Source organism: Eucyclogobius newberryi, unplaced genomic scaffold (genome assembly GCF_026437365.1).
Source record: "Eucyclogobius newberryi isolate DKJ021-1_F unplaced genomic scaffold, fEucNew1.0.hap1 SCAF_5, whole genome shotgun sequence".
Classification (NCBI taxonomy): domain Eukaryota; kingdom Metazoa; phylum Chordata; class Actinopteri; order Gobiiformes; family Gobiidae; genus Eucyclogobius; species Eucyclogobius newberryi.
This window is the reverse complement of record NW_027316167.1, coordinates 33,106,738-33,122,340: the sequence shown is the minus strand read 5'-3', so window position 1 is coordinate 33,122,340 and position 15,603 is coordinate 33,106,738. Positions and strand designations below refer to the sequence as shown.

The 15,603-nt window shown below is 40.6% G+C and overlaps 1 protein-coding gene across 3 annotated transcripts in view; it reads left to right on the top strand.

Moving 5' to 3' along the window:
• Positions 1 to 15,603, top strand: part of lrp4 (low density lipoprotein receptor-related protein 4) — a 200,548-nt gene that overhangs the window by 93,435 nt on the left and 91,510 nt on the right. For all 3 annotated transcript variants that reach the window (XM_072464854.1, XM_072464853.1, XM_072464855.1), the window contains exon 2: positions 7,069 to 7,215. In XM_072464854.1, the coding sequence (XP_072320955.1) occupies positions 7,069 to 7,215 (147 nt within the window). The remainder of the gene's footprint in view (positions 1 to 7,068; positions 7,216 to 15,603) is intronic.

Genomic DNA, 15,603 nt, shown 5'->3' with positions numbered 1-15,603 from the left:
TGCCAAGTTCTAGTGTTTTTATCCTCAAGCTCTGCGTTGCCAGGTTCCAGCATTTCATCCCGTTACCGCGTTTCGGTCTGACTCAAAGTCGCCAGCTTATAGCTTCGGTTACAGTCTTTACCAGGTTCTAACGTTTCCATCCTTGGGCACCGCATTGCCACGTTCCGGCATTTCATCCTCGGGCACCGCGTCGCCAGGTTCCAGCGTTTCATCTCTGGCTTTATGTCGCCAGGTTCTAGCGTTTCATCTCTGGCTTTACGTCGCCAGGTTCTAGCGTTTCATCTCTGGCTTTACGTCGCCAGGTTCCAGCCTCATTCCTTCCATTCCTTTTCCTCCCGTCCTTTACCCTCGCTCTCGCTCACCCGAGCTCTCTTTCTCCCCCTTCCTCCTTCTCCCTCCCTCTCGCCGGGTTCATGCCAGGCCCCGATCTTATCCAGCGAAAGGTTGCAATTTTCTCTTCCTGGAGCAATAGGCCTCACTTTTTCTCATTTATTTCTAAATTAAACCAAATCCGAACAAGTGTGTCTCTTCTTCATGCCCCCTCTTTCATGCTCGCTCTCTACCCCCTCATGCTCTCTCCCCCAGGCACCGGGATGCCAGATCTCCTCCTCGTCCTCCCCCTAACCATGAACACTAACTTTTACTAAACATCTCTACCTCATGCCCTCTCTCATGCTCTCCTGACACTGGGTTGCCAGGTCTCTTATTTCCCCCTTTTCTAACCCCCCCTCGGCACCGGGATGCCAGGTCTACTTTCTTTCCCCCCTCGGCACCGGGATGCCAGGTCTACTTTCTTTCCCCCCTCGGCACCGGGATGCCAGGTCGACTGTCTTTCTCCCCTCGGCACCGGGATGCCAGGTCGACTTTATTTCCCCCCTCGGCACCGGGATGCCAGGTCTACTTTATTTCCCCCCTCGGCACCGGGATGCCAGGTCTACTTTGTCTCCCCCCTCGGCACTGGGATGCCAGGTCTACTTTGTTTCCCCCCTCGGCACTGGGATGCCAGGTCTACTTTATTTCCCCCCTCGGCACCGGGATGCCAGGTCTACTTTATTTCCCCCCTCGGCACCGGGATGCCAGGTCAACTTTCTGGTCAACCCCCCCCCCCCTTTTCCCCCCGGCACTGGGATGCCATGTCTCCTCCTTCCGTGAGGTTCATGCAGCCTCTTCGCTCTTCCCTCATGCAGCCTCTTCCCTCATGCAGCCTCTTCCCGCCTCTTCCCTCATGCCGCCTCTTCCCTCATGCCGCCTCTTCCCTCATGCCGCCTCTTCCCTCATGCCGCCTCTTCCCTCATGCCGCCTCTTCCCTCATGCCGCCTCTTCCCTCATGCCGCCTGTTCCCTCATGCTGCCTCTTCCCCCTTTGGGCACCGGGATGCCGCCGCCTCTTCACCCTTCGGGCACCGGGAGACTGGTCCGCCAAGTTTTGGAGTTTTCCAAACAGCAGCTGGTTATACCAACTTTACCATGCAGATCATTCCCTTGGGACAAGCCCTGTATCTCCCACCTCCCGACCCTAACGTCTTCGGTTCATCACTCCAAAGCGTCGTCATTCTCATCCAGTCCATCAAGTTGCTGCTGCACTTTGATACACCGTTCTATCAGCCGGTTTGGGGGTTCTTTAAGACCAATGCTATAAGGATTGCTGTCTTCCTGTCGGGCCATTCATGTTCATGGCCGTCCAGTCCGATGACCCTGTATCATCAACAAATACATTCAGAACATTTACCACCGAGGTGGAACATCATCGACCCCAGTTCCTCCAACCTCAGCTACCACGTTTCACACATAAGCTCCGCTTCAGGTGCTTCAGTCCTCCTAGACCATCCAGCTCCGTTAACGTTCCTTCCATCATGGTTTCGTTCTACCCTCACCACGTTTAACCTTAACTAATTACTTCCCATTCACCTTCGACGACCAGTCACATTGCAAGTACTCAAGCCTACCCGAGTGGCATCGACGTCTCTTCAGGCGCGTACCCCTGCTCAGAGGCCGTCTTGTCCACAATAGTTCTCCTCACCCCGGCATCAAGGACCTCCAACCAACGCTTATGTCTTCCCCTAAAACAGCAGGATTACTGTGGTAACACGATCTATTCCGAGCCCCTTTGCAATCCGTCCAGACCTTGTGCACTGGTCGTCAAGTGGCACTTCCCAGCAGGACTCAGGATCTGGTTCATCCTTTACTTAAAGTCGTTCCACGCCTGGTCCCCACATTTCCTACCAAACTTTTCCCACATTGGCGCTGCCACATCTCCCTCCAGTTAAGGCGTCATTGACCGCCTCATTATATCGTGGAGCACTGGTTCTCCATGACTTTACAGGTCTACACACACCATTACCTCCTCGTCCTCCATTCTGCCAATCCGCACTGCCTCGTTAAGCTTCTTTTGGGGGTATCGAGGCCCGGGAGCCTTCAGCCCTCATCGCAAGAAGACCCAAAACGGCATCAACTTCGTACGTTCGTGTTGTTCATGGTTCTCCCCTGCCAATAAACACCTTGCATCGTATCTGGGGTCGTGGTCCTTGCTAGTGAATCTTCATTCACACGAGTTTGATGAATCCTGGTTGGAAAATCCTCTCCCCTCCGATCGTCAAAAACACTCTGAATTTCCCTGATGTGTGATGTTTTCTCCATCTACAGTGATAAATATTTGAACAAGATAGAGTGTAACCTCCCACCAGAAATGTTATACAGCACACTTCAAACAACTCAAGGCAGAATTGTTGGATTTGCAAGGCCGTGCTGGAAAGTATTGACCCTGTACTGTAAGTCAGCAGGCACAAATAAAAATCAGCACAAGTTTTAGCTTTTTTGTTACACCGCATGCGACCGTTTCTGCAAAGTCAGTAAACTGCATCAAAATTCAAAATACATGCATTTAATTTAAAGCAGACGTATTTATGGAAAATGTTTGCACTGATAGTTGAGTTTAGAATAGTTTAACTTGTGCCTAAATATTACAGATTATGTCAGAAGTTTTACTTAGACTGGCACAAAAATACATCACCACTTTATTGTAACTTTAAAGCTGTCAACTTTTTTATATATTTGAATATTTAAATTTCCCTCCAAAATCAAACAACGGCAACAAAACAAAAGAGAGAAAAATAAATAAATAATAATGAAGAGAAACGGGCAGGACTAGAGAAAGATAAGGGAATAAAGTCAGAAAATAAAGGGGTGGCATCCAACAAAAAAGAAAGTTTAAATCCAAAATAATTGTCCGATTTTGTAATTTTTGTGTGAAATATGTCTCTTTTCATGTTGAGTCCAGAGCTTCTTTTTCCCATTGTGCATTTGTTAGTTACAATATGTGTCCAGTCCTTTATCATCTGAGCGGTTTGAGTCATCCTTAAGCTGTCCACGTTTTGCAGCATTTGGAATATTGAGTAATAGTTTTTTTCTACATGGGCAATACTTGGTACAATAAATGAACACCTGTGCAAACCCGCAAACTCTCTTAAAATCCCCCTCAGTATTATCTGCAGTCACACGTGTGGGGTCCGCTGGTCTGAGCAGCGCTGCCCTGCCGTGTGTCGCGCTGTGCCTTTGTAAACCCTCCCTTCAGCAGGCATCTCCGGGCCGGACACATTCAGCCACATTCAGCCACATTCAGCCACATCTGCCCCCGTAAAACTCTCAAAAGACCTGCCTTTACCTCACACCCGGACCCTCCAGGGAGTCCCCGGTAACGACTGTTTTCGACCCGTTTGTGGTCCGTATCGCTGTCATTACTGGGCCGGGCCACGTGATGCAAACACTAGCACAAAGTTTAGTGTCGTCACGAATGAAACATAATTATTCTTTAACAACAGCTTCAGAGAGTGGCGCCATTGTTCAAACATAAATATGTCATTTTTGTCAGTTGAAAATACAAAAATGTATGAAAATGTGTGGAGACAGAGAGAGAGAATAATCATAATGTCTGTGGATGAGACATTTTGATATTTCTTTCAAAAACTGTAAAACATCAAATTGTACAACATGAACACAACTCTCTGTTCTGTTTCTTTTACATATTGTTTATTGGACTTTTTAAATGTTATACTTTTATGTTTTCAAGTTTATTCTTTTCACATTGACAAGGAGTCGATCGCTTACGTGTTTATGTCACTCAAAACCTTTAAATTCAAGCTAAATACCACATGGCAAGTTCATTTGTAGAGCTCAAGTCGTAAATACGTGGCACGTAATTCAAAGTGAAACTCGGGACAAAAGACACTTGGACGTGCCGTTACCTCACGTCCAGACCCTCCAGGTAGTCTCCAGGGAGGTCCGGGGCCTAATTAACTGTTGGTCCCCAGCTCGGGCGCTGCTCTCTGGGTTACCATTGTGCCACGCTGGCCTCTTGCCTCTGGAGCTGTCAGACGCAGAATGGTTGAATGCCACCTGGCTGGAGGTGGCTGGATGTTGAATGTTGGTCGTGGGTTTTTGGGGGCGTAGTGTCGGGGTTAGCGGTGCGCAGCGCAACGGGACCACCTGTTGAGAACCGCATTGCACTGAGTCATGGTGGTCCGAGGGCAAAATTACACTGTCGTTTTGGGGCAGAAGGAATGTTTTTACTCGTGTGCGGATGGTCATTTGCGGTCAACTAACTTTTTATATTCACAGTTTAGTTCTTTTTGAGTATTCCCATTTCGACAGTCATGTGTTATTATGTAATCCAACAGAAATGTGTTTAAACATGTATTTAAATGTCTTAGTTCAGGTTTAATTATAAGACAAATGTGAAATGACTGTAACATTATTCACAAAAGGAGAGAAATGTCAGTACCACTTTATAATAACTAACAAAGCATGAACAAGTCTTACTTAATAATGAGCAAATGTTTTAATAAGCATGATTCAGGTTTAGTAACTACTTAATAGAGGTTAGGATTAAAGGGCCCGTGACATGGTTTTACAATTTTCTACTTTTGACTTTATTTGGTATATTTACTCATAGTTTCACACCAATCAAACAGGTATTTGTGGAGAAAACATGAAAAAAATATGTAGAAAATAACAGGAAGTGACATCACATTCAAAGTTCATTTAGAATTTACACAAAAAAACTAATTTTTTGACCCCCTAAACATTAACTAAATGAAATAAAGTCACTCTCATATATTTTTATTTGTCAAATTAAAACAATTGTGACATTAGATGAGTTTTTTCCCCAGTGTTTGCTGGGTACTTTCCTTGTGTGATATCATCAATTACAAACAGGAAGAGAAATTTAAACTATATTTATCATTATGGCATTTTAGTTCCATGTGTTAAGAGTATTAGTTAAGTTGACAAATTATGTGTTCCTGATAAGTTTGTTCATGCTTTACTACGGCAGGAATAAATGTAGTTATTATAAAGTATCACCGAAATGTCACCTTCAATCTAATGGTATTTGATAATGAGTTAATCATAGTGGATTTTAAAGGACAAATATGATGCATATTTTTTCCTCTTTTAACCATGTTTCCTGATCAAAAACACACCTCGAGTTGCATTTAGCTTCAGTCACGCTAGTTTTATGAATCCTTGCAGCACAGCAGTACATTTCTGTTCCGCTTTCTTTCCTTTATTGACATTCCTAAACGAACACTGTAAATATCAGATTTCAATAAAGCGGCACGAGCCCGACATTTTTAATCACAGCGTAAAGACGTGTTGTGGGTCAGTGAGGGACGAGGCAGCGCGACGCCCTCACTCGGGACCGTCAGTGACAAATGCGGCGCAGTAATGAAGCACCCGCTCTCGCGCCACATCCGTCCTGGCAGACAGACGAAGATGTTTCCCGAGCAAACACCGGGGCGACGAGGAGCGCGGTCGTAAATCTGCAGGACGAGCCGGTGTGTTTAAGGTGTTTGTTTAGCTCTGAGAGAGGAGGAAGTGGGAATGAATTCAGACACAGAAAGACAGACGTGCGAGTCGTGTTTGGACAGTGGAACTACTGCGTCCGGATCGCCGTTAAAGGCAGAACGTGTTTGACTTGGGTTTTGAATAGAGCGGTGGGATTTATCGGATTTTAATTGAGTCATTTCTAGTCGTCAGTGATCAGATCAGGGTCTTTTTAGTCGACTCTGGAAGTATGAATTTAACTTTTTTTGTGTCGAAATATGGCGACGCCTGTGTTAATGAAATAAAATCAACATGGAAATCCAGAGATTGTTTAGTAAAATCCTGATTGACTCGATTTTGAATTTAAAACAAATAAAATTCAGTGAGATTTTGAACAGAAATGTTGTTTGATTTATTTCATTTAGAAGGTGTGTTTCATTATAGAATTGGCTACTGTATATTCCGGACTATAAGTCGCACCGAAATATAAGTCGCACCAGCCCATAAATGCAAACTAGAGAAGAAAAAAACATATAAGTTGCAATGGAGTATAAAATGTGGTTGCAAGAGTGAAAAAAACAAATAATATCACATATAAGTCGCTCCGGAGTATAAGTATAAGTATAAATACAAGTATAAGTAGCACCAACCGGCCAAAACTATGAAAAAAGGGTAAATATTTTGTCAACAGAATTAGTGTTTTTGACAAATTGTGGAAATTCAATACAATTTTGGTTTGATCTTTTTCATTTTTTTGTGCCAAAAGATGCATGTTGTGTTCAAGATGGTCAGGAGATCGGTTAAATCTGTGAAATCATAAAGCATAAAGTCTTGTGTTGTATGTTTTGTTTCATTATTGTTTGTGTTTATTCGTGGGTTTCAGTTTCTGGTTTTATGCAACAGAGGATTACAAGAGTAGATTAAACTGCTAATCATTCTGAAACGGTCAAACCCAGGTCTAATCCAGGGCTAAACCAGATCTAAACCAGGGCTAATCCATGTCTAACTCAGCCTAAACCTGGTCTAAATCAGGTCTAACCCAGGTCTAACCCAGGTCTAACCCAGGTCTAAACCAGGTCTAAACCAGGGCTAAGTCTAAACCAGGGCTAAATCAGGTCTAACCCAGGTCTAACCCAGGTCTAATCTAGGTCTAATCCAGGTCTAACTCAGCCCAAACCCAGGCCTTAACCAGGTCTAATCAAGGTCTAATCCAGGTCTAACCCGGTGTGTCCTCCTCTGTGTGTTCCAGGAGCAGGGGCCAGCGCCGAGTGCTCGTGTGGGAAGAACCACTTCACGTGTGCGGTCAGTGCGTTTGGAGAGTGCACGTGCATCCCGGCTCAGTGGCAGTGCGACGGAGACAACGACTGCGGTGACCATAGCGACGAGGACGGATGCAGTGAGTCTGACCGCTGATCCGACTGCTTTTTGTTCATACATCAAACTGAAATTGGTTTCACACATTTATGTTGTAAAAGCATCTACAAAGGAAAGGAAATATTCTCTGTCCTGTTTTTACTTATTGTGGCATTTTCACTTTACTTTCTTCTTTTATTCCAGTCGTTTTAGATCGATATTGCGATTTAAAATGTCCAAACCATAAAATAATGACTCTTAACTACAAAGCAGACAAAATAACCTCTTTAAGAATCCACATCGTTGCTTTTGCAGGATGTGTTGTGTGCGCTGAAGCTGCTACTTCCTTATTCTGGAACACTTCCTTTTGCTCCAGACTGGGTCCAGTCGGCTCTTCCTGTCACATTAATCCAGTTAGGGGTCGGCCGGGCCCCTAAGTGCTATTGATCACCAGCCACTTGAACGTAGGCCGCGCTTCATTGATCGCCTCGACGTTTGGGCCAGACACGGACGACTCCTGCTGCATTAATCCTGCCTGATCGATCCCGGGCACTTGGACCCGCTCCACCACAATCTCGTAATCGCGCGGGATCACGTGGCGGGCCCGTCATTCTGTGTGTCTGACGTCGTATTCCAGGCACAAACTGTGTAGATTTGAAATGGTTGTTGTACCAGGGGTTCTAGAAGTGGTTGGAATCAATGAATAATACAATTCAAATGACTTTGTAGGTTTTTAGTCGCGTCGTCGATTTATCGGTTCTTTTACTGGACCTGAATTTGTACTAATATACTCATTATTTAAGTGGTTATTTAAAGTATTTATTTAAATTTGAGTACATTTTGGATTTTTTTCTGCCTGTTTTTTTACATATGAATGACCAGTTTGTTGCATAAATAGTTATTTTTGCATGGAATCCGGTGTCTTGTAAGTTTAGGTCACATATTTGGTCAGATCATAGAGATACAGCATTAGACCTTGGCCCATTTTCACTCGACAAACTGATGCACAGGACAGACCTTTAGTCGACTTCAGCCTTAAAAATCACTTCCATTTTTAAAAGGTACAAATACAAAAAACTTTCTTGTCGACAGATGTGGAATTAAACAGGTTAAAAACAGTCACGACCACATAATAATGTAAAGCGGCGCAGCCCGCATGTTTGGTACCCCGTCGCCCCTGGCAAGTACAGTGAACTAGCCCATGCCGAAGGCATGGATCATGCATACTTACTCCTGCTATGACAGAAATAGTAAACAATGAGTGAATGGGCGTAGCCCATTCACTCATTGTTGACAAAAACCCTCCTGGCATCGTCCCAAAATAATAAAAATTAAAGCCGCAAGCGGCATCCAACGGCCCTCGCGGGCCGCCGGCCTTCCGACTCTGCTCTCTGCATTTTACAAAGATGGCGCTGACGCGCCCTCATTGTCAAAGAACTAAGACAGTGACACATTGGACATGTACAATGCTGCGCTTAACCAGTGCAAATGAACACAAATATCGGTCGAATGTGCGGCTCCAGCGCACAGAGAAAACACTTTATTCACAAACACTTTGTTCACAAACACTTTATTCATAAACACTTTACTCACAAACACTTTATTCATAAACACTTTATTCACAAACACTTTATTCACAAACACTTTATTCATAACCACTTTATTCATAAACACTTTATTCATAAACACTTTATTCACAAACACTTTATTCACAAACACTTTATTCATAAACACTTTACTCACAAACACTTTGTTTATAAACACTTTATTCACAAACACTTTATTCACAAACACTTTGTTCACAAACACTTTATTCATAAACACTTTATTCACAAACACTTTGTTCACAAACACTTTATTCATAAACACTTTACTCACAAACACTTTGTTTATAAACACTTTATTCATAAACACTTTATTCACAAACACTTTATTCACAAACACTTTATTCATAAACACTTTACTCACAAACACTTTATTCATAAACACTTTATTCACAAACACTTTATTCACAAACACTTTATTCATAAACACTTTACTCACAAACACTTTGTTTATAAACACTTTATTCACAAACACTTTATTCACAAACACTTTGTTCTAAAAAACACTTTATTCACAAACACTTTATTCACAAACACTTTATTCACAAACACTTTATTCACTAACACTTTATTCACAAACACTTTATTCATAAACACTTTATTCACAAACACTTTATTCACAAACACTTTATTCATAAACACTTTACTCATTAACACTTTATTCACAAACACTTTGTTCACAAACACTTTATTCATAAACACTTTACTCACAAACACTTTGTTCATAAACACTTTATTCACAAACACTTTGTTCATAAACACTTTACTCACAAACACTTTATTCACAAACACTTTGTTCATAAACACTTTATTCATAAACACTTTATTCACAAACACTTTACAAACACTTTATTCACAAACACTTTATTCACAAACACTTTGTTCATAAACACTTTATTCACAAACACTTTGTTCACAAACACTTTACAAACACTTTATTCACAAACACTTTATTCACAAACACTTTATTCATAAACACTTTACTCACAAACACTTTGTTCATAAACACTTTATTCATAAACACTTTATTCACAAACACTTTGTTCACAAACACTTTATTCATAAACACTTTACTCACAAACACTTTATTCACAAACACTTTATTCACAAACACTTTATTCACAAACACTTTGTTCACAAACACTTTATTCACAAACACTTTATTCACAAACACTTTATTCATAAACACTTTATTCACAAACACTTTATTCATAAACACTTTATTCACAAACACTTTGTTCACAAACACTTTATTCACAAACACTTTATTCACAAACACTTTATTCACTAACACTTTATTCACAAACACTTTATTCACAAACACTTTGTTCACAAACACTTTACAAACACTTTATTCACAAACACTTTGTTCATAAACACTTTACTCACAAACACTTTATTCACAAACACTTTATTCATAAACACTTTATTCATAAACACTTTGTTTATAAACAATTTACTCATAAACACTTTATTCACAAACACTTTGTTCACAAACACTTTATTCATAAACACTTTATTCACAAACACTTTGTTTATAAACAATTTACTCATAAACACTTTATTCACAAACACTTTGTTCACAAACACTTTATTCATAAACACTTTATTCACAAACACTTTATTCACAAACACTTTATTCATAAACACTTTATTCACAAACACTTTATTCATAAACACTTTATTCACAAACACTTTATTCATAAACACTTTATTCACAAACACTTTATTCACAAACACTTTACTCACAAACACTTTGTTCATAAACACTTTATTCACAAACACTTTATTCATAAACACTTTATTCATAAACACTTTATTCACTAACACTTTGTTCACAAAAACTTTATTCACAAACAGTTTATTCATAAACACTTTACTCACAAAAACTTTATTCATAAACACTTTATTCATAAACACTTTATTCACTAACACTTTGTTCACAAAAACTTTATTCACAAACAGTTTATTCATAAACACTTTACTCACAAAAACTTTATTCATAAACACTTTATTCACAAACACTTTGTTCACAAACACTTTATTCATAAACACTTTATTCATAAACACTTTATTCACAAACACTTTGTTCATAAACACTTTATTCATAAACACTTTATTCACAAACACTTTGTTCATAAACACTTTATTCACTAACACTTTATTCACAAACACTTTATTCACAAACACTTTATTCATAAACACTTTATTCATAAACACTTTATTCACAAACACTTTGTTCACAAACACTTTACAAACACTTTATTCACAAACACTTTGTTCATAAACACTTTATTCACAAACACTTTATTCATAAACACTTTATTCACAAACACTTTATTCATAAACACTTTATTCACAAACACTTTATTCACAAACACTTTATTCACAAACACTTTATTCACAAACACTTTATTCACAAACACTTTGTTCATAAACACTTTATTCACAAACACTTTATTCATAAACACTTTATTCACAAACACTTTATTCACAAACACTTTATTCATAAACACTTTATTCACAAACACTTTACTCACAAACACTTTATTCATAAACACTTTACTCATAAACACTTTATTCACAAACACTTTGTTCACAAACACTTTATTCATAAACACTTTACTCATAAACACTTTACTCACAAACACTTTGTTTATAAACACTTTATTCACAAACACTTTACTCACAAACACTTTATTCATAAACACTTTACTCATAAACACTTTATTCACAAACACTTTGTTCACAAACACTTTATTCATAAACACTTTATTCATAAACACTTTATTCATAAACACTTTATTCATAAACACTTTATTCACAAACACTTTATTCACAAACACTTTATTCATATATAAGAATAAAGCAGCTCTAAAGCATAACTCATGTTTTAGTCCTGATTTAGACCAGTTTTATACCTGTTTAAGTCAGTATTTAGTCCTGGTGATATTTAAGGCCCGATATGATGTGGCTTAATACATTTTGAGAGTCTGCACAATAAAATCGCAAAACAAATGGCTAACAAATTAAATACATTACAATATCAACAATGTTCTCCATTGGACTATTTTATTAATAATTTTCCAAATTAAATCTGTTATTTTGACTAATTTTAAAGATTGTTTGTTTTAATATAACTGGAATGATTGTGTTGAAAAGTATATTCAAACACTACAATAATATAATAATAATCATCACACATCATTTCCACTATTGCTGAGACGGCCTGAGACGGCCTGAGACGGCGGGTTTGTGGTTGAGGTGAGAAGAAGAAGAAGAGCCCTTTGTGTCAAACCTGGTGGGCTTCGTCTGCGGTCGAGACTCAGACCTCAAAGATTTAACACTGACACGTGAGGACTGTCATTCATAAAAACTGAACCGTTTACTCCAGGACATGTGTGAAAGTTTGACCAATGTCCGACTTTGACGAATAACCAGAGAATTACGTATTACAAAGTTGAAGTTTAGTCCTTGATTGAAATACGCAGTTGTGGCTCCGGTATAATATAAGGTTAGACCTGGTTTAGTCCTGGTTTAATCCTGGTTTAGCCCTGGTTTACCTCTGGTTTAGCCCTGGTTTAGTCTTTGTTTAGCTCTGGTTTAGTCCTGGTTATTCCTGGTTTACCCCTGATTTAGCCTTGGTTTAGCCCTGGTTTTGTTCTGGTTTAATCCTGGTTTAGCCCTTGTTTAGTCATGGTTTAGTCCTGGTTTAGCTCTTGTCTAGCCCTGGTTTAGTCCTGGTTTAGCCCTGGTTAAACCCTGGTTTAGTTCTGGTATAATCCTGGTTCAGCCCTGGTTTAGCCCTGATCTACCTCTGGTTTAGCCCTGGTTTAGTCCTGGTTTAGCCCTGGTTTAGTCTTTGTTTAGCTCTGGTTTAGTCCTGGTTTAGCCCTGGTTTAGTCTTTGTTTAGCTCTGGTTTAGTCCTGGTTTAGCCCTGGTTTAGCTCTGGTTTAGCCCTGGTTTAGTCCTGGTTTAGCCCTGGTTTAGTCTTTGTTTAGCCCTGGTTTAGCTCTGGTTTAGCCCTGGTTTAGTCCTGGTTTAGTCCTGGTTTAGTCTTTGTTTAGCCCTGGTTTAGCCCTGGTTTAGCTCTGGTTTAGCTCTGGTTTAGCCCTGGTTTAGTCCTGGTTTAGCTCTGGTTTAGCTCTGGTTTAGCCCTGGTTTTAATCTTTGTTTGGTCCTGTTCTAGTTGTTCAGTGGTTTGCCTTGGTTGCTGTTTTATTTCAGAGCTTTTTTAACAGATGATTGTACAGTTCAGGTCAAGTCCTGGTTTAGCCCTGGTTTGGACATTTCTGTTTGATTCCCAAAACATCTTCAGAATTTAGTTGCTGGGATACTTAAAAAAATATCATGTTTTTTGTCAATATCGCGCTCTTATATATAGCGTGTCTTTCAAGAAGTTCCCATGCGGTTTATAATCTTTATTTAATCCTCCTCTAAACGCTCCATCTCACTCTTCCCTTGGCCAAACCCTTTCGGCTCAGACCATCAAACTGCACCGCTCGGCTCTTTCATCGCCCGCCCGGCCGCATCGTCCAATCACGTCGCAGCTCTCTCGGTGGGACGCAGGAGCAGATTAGGACCCCATCTCGACAGTGTTTTCCTCCTCCGTTCTCTGCTCCGGTTCAGATACGGCCCGACCGCACGACGTCTCACACTTTTCTCATTTCGGTCTCCACATGGGGCGGTCTCATCCCGTCCAAACAGTTTCCATAATCTCACTGCAGAGGAAGGCGAGGAGCCGCTAAATGTTTACTCCTGCTTTGATAACGCCGGCATTTAAGGAGGTCGAGCATTGTTTTGTCAGGCTGTAGCAGAGATAAATGTGGTATTTTTTATTCTTATTCAGCATTGGGCATATTGGATGAACGTATTGTGTGTCTGTGAGGGATTAAACGCACAAAATAACTAGAAAAATTGCAAACGGGTCAGAAGTGATGTCACACACTCGCTGTTACCGCCATCTTGAGGACAAAAGCCGCATGTTCACTGTGGGCGGTGCCAATAAAAAGTCTCAAAGGATTCTTAGTAAACCAGGACTAAACCAGGAGTAAACCAGGACTAACCCAGGAGTAAACCAAGACTAAACCAGGAGTTAACAAGGACTAAACCAGGAGTAAACCAGGGCTAACCCAGGAGTAAACCAGGGCTAATCCAGAGCTAAACCAGGACTAAACCATGATTAAACCAGGACTAAACCAGGAGTTAACCAGGACTAAACCAGGAGTAAACCAGGACTCAACCAGGAGTTAACCAGGACTAAACCAGGACTAAACCAGGAGTTAACCAGGACTAAACCAGGACTAAACCATGAGTTAACCAGGACTAAACTAGGGCTAAACCAGAGCTAAACCAGAGCTAAACCAGGACTAAACCAGAGCTAAACCAGGACTAAACCAGGACTAAACCAGAGCTAAACCAGGACTAAACCAGGATTAAACCAGGACTAAACCAGGAGTTAACCAGGACTAAACCAGGAGTAAACCAGGACTAAACCAGGAGTTAACCAGGACTAAACCAGGAGTAAACCAGGACTAAACCAGGAGTTAACCAGGACTAAACCAGGAGTGAACTAGGGCTAAACCAGAGCTGAACCAGAGCTAAACCAGGACTAAACCAGAGCTAAACCAGGACTAAACCAGAGCTAAACCAGGACTAAACCAGGACTAAACCAGAGCTAAACCAGGACTAAACCTGGACTAAACCAAAGCTAAACCAGGACTAAACCAGACCTAAACCAGGACTAAACCAGGACTAAACCAGAGCTAAACCAGGACTAAACCAGGACTAAACCAGAGCTAAACCAGGACTAAACCGGGACTAAACCAGAGCTAAACCTTCTGTAACATCTAAAAAGACCCCGTTTGTCCAGAAATGTATGACTGTGGTCAGGAAGGACCAGTGGACTTAGAGTAATCACTCCAGACTCAGCTGTTTGTTTCAGGTAGTTAGCAACCAGCTAATGCTAGTTTACACATTATTGCGTGGCTTTGCTAATAAACGTTAGCCTACTTGCAGACAGTTTTAACGAGCCTCATTTCCAACTGTCCGGGTGTTATATTTTAGGATCAGACACAAAGTCGATGCTCTTGAAAGCTTTGAGGGCGTGTCCGGTGCAGAGGGGACGAGGAAGAGCAGATGGAAATGCCCACATAAGTTTGTTGTTCTTCTTCTTCTTTGGTGTTTTATGGCGGTTACATTACTGTTGAGAGTTGTCTCTGCTTTTAAGTGTCAGTGACTCATCGCTGTAGATAAGGATCAAAGCCCAGAACTTCTGTCTAGGATCAACTCTTTTTTATTTTAAAATTCTATGCTCTGTTTTTCCCGACTATATACCGTGTGTGACGTCTTCAACATGTGACAACAAAACTGAAACCCATGGATATTTTGAAGGTAAAGAACAATAACTGCAGTAACAAGGTCCACAAAGAACTGGGCCGCTACGCACTTTCATAAAACACAGGGGAATATTCATCTCCATCTCTGACTCTGTATGAACTCTTGTCGGACCAGTTCATATAGAAGTGGCTCGAGTATGACCTCGTGTGAAGTATATACGGAATTAAAAAATGTATTTAAGTCTCAAAAATATCTGCTGACTGGGAACAAAACCTTTAGGCAATCTATGTAATTCAAGAACGGTGTGGGCCGTTATAAAGGCATTTACGTTTTTGTATCTTTTGTACTGACCATGTTGGAGATGAGTTTGTTTTATGCATGAAACACCCATCAATGTAAAGTATAAGTTCATATTACTCCAAACAAAAGTTACAAATGAATGTGTTTGTGCTCCGTACCACAGATATGGCCGTGAGAAATTAATAAA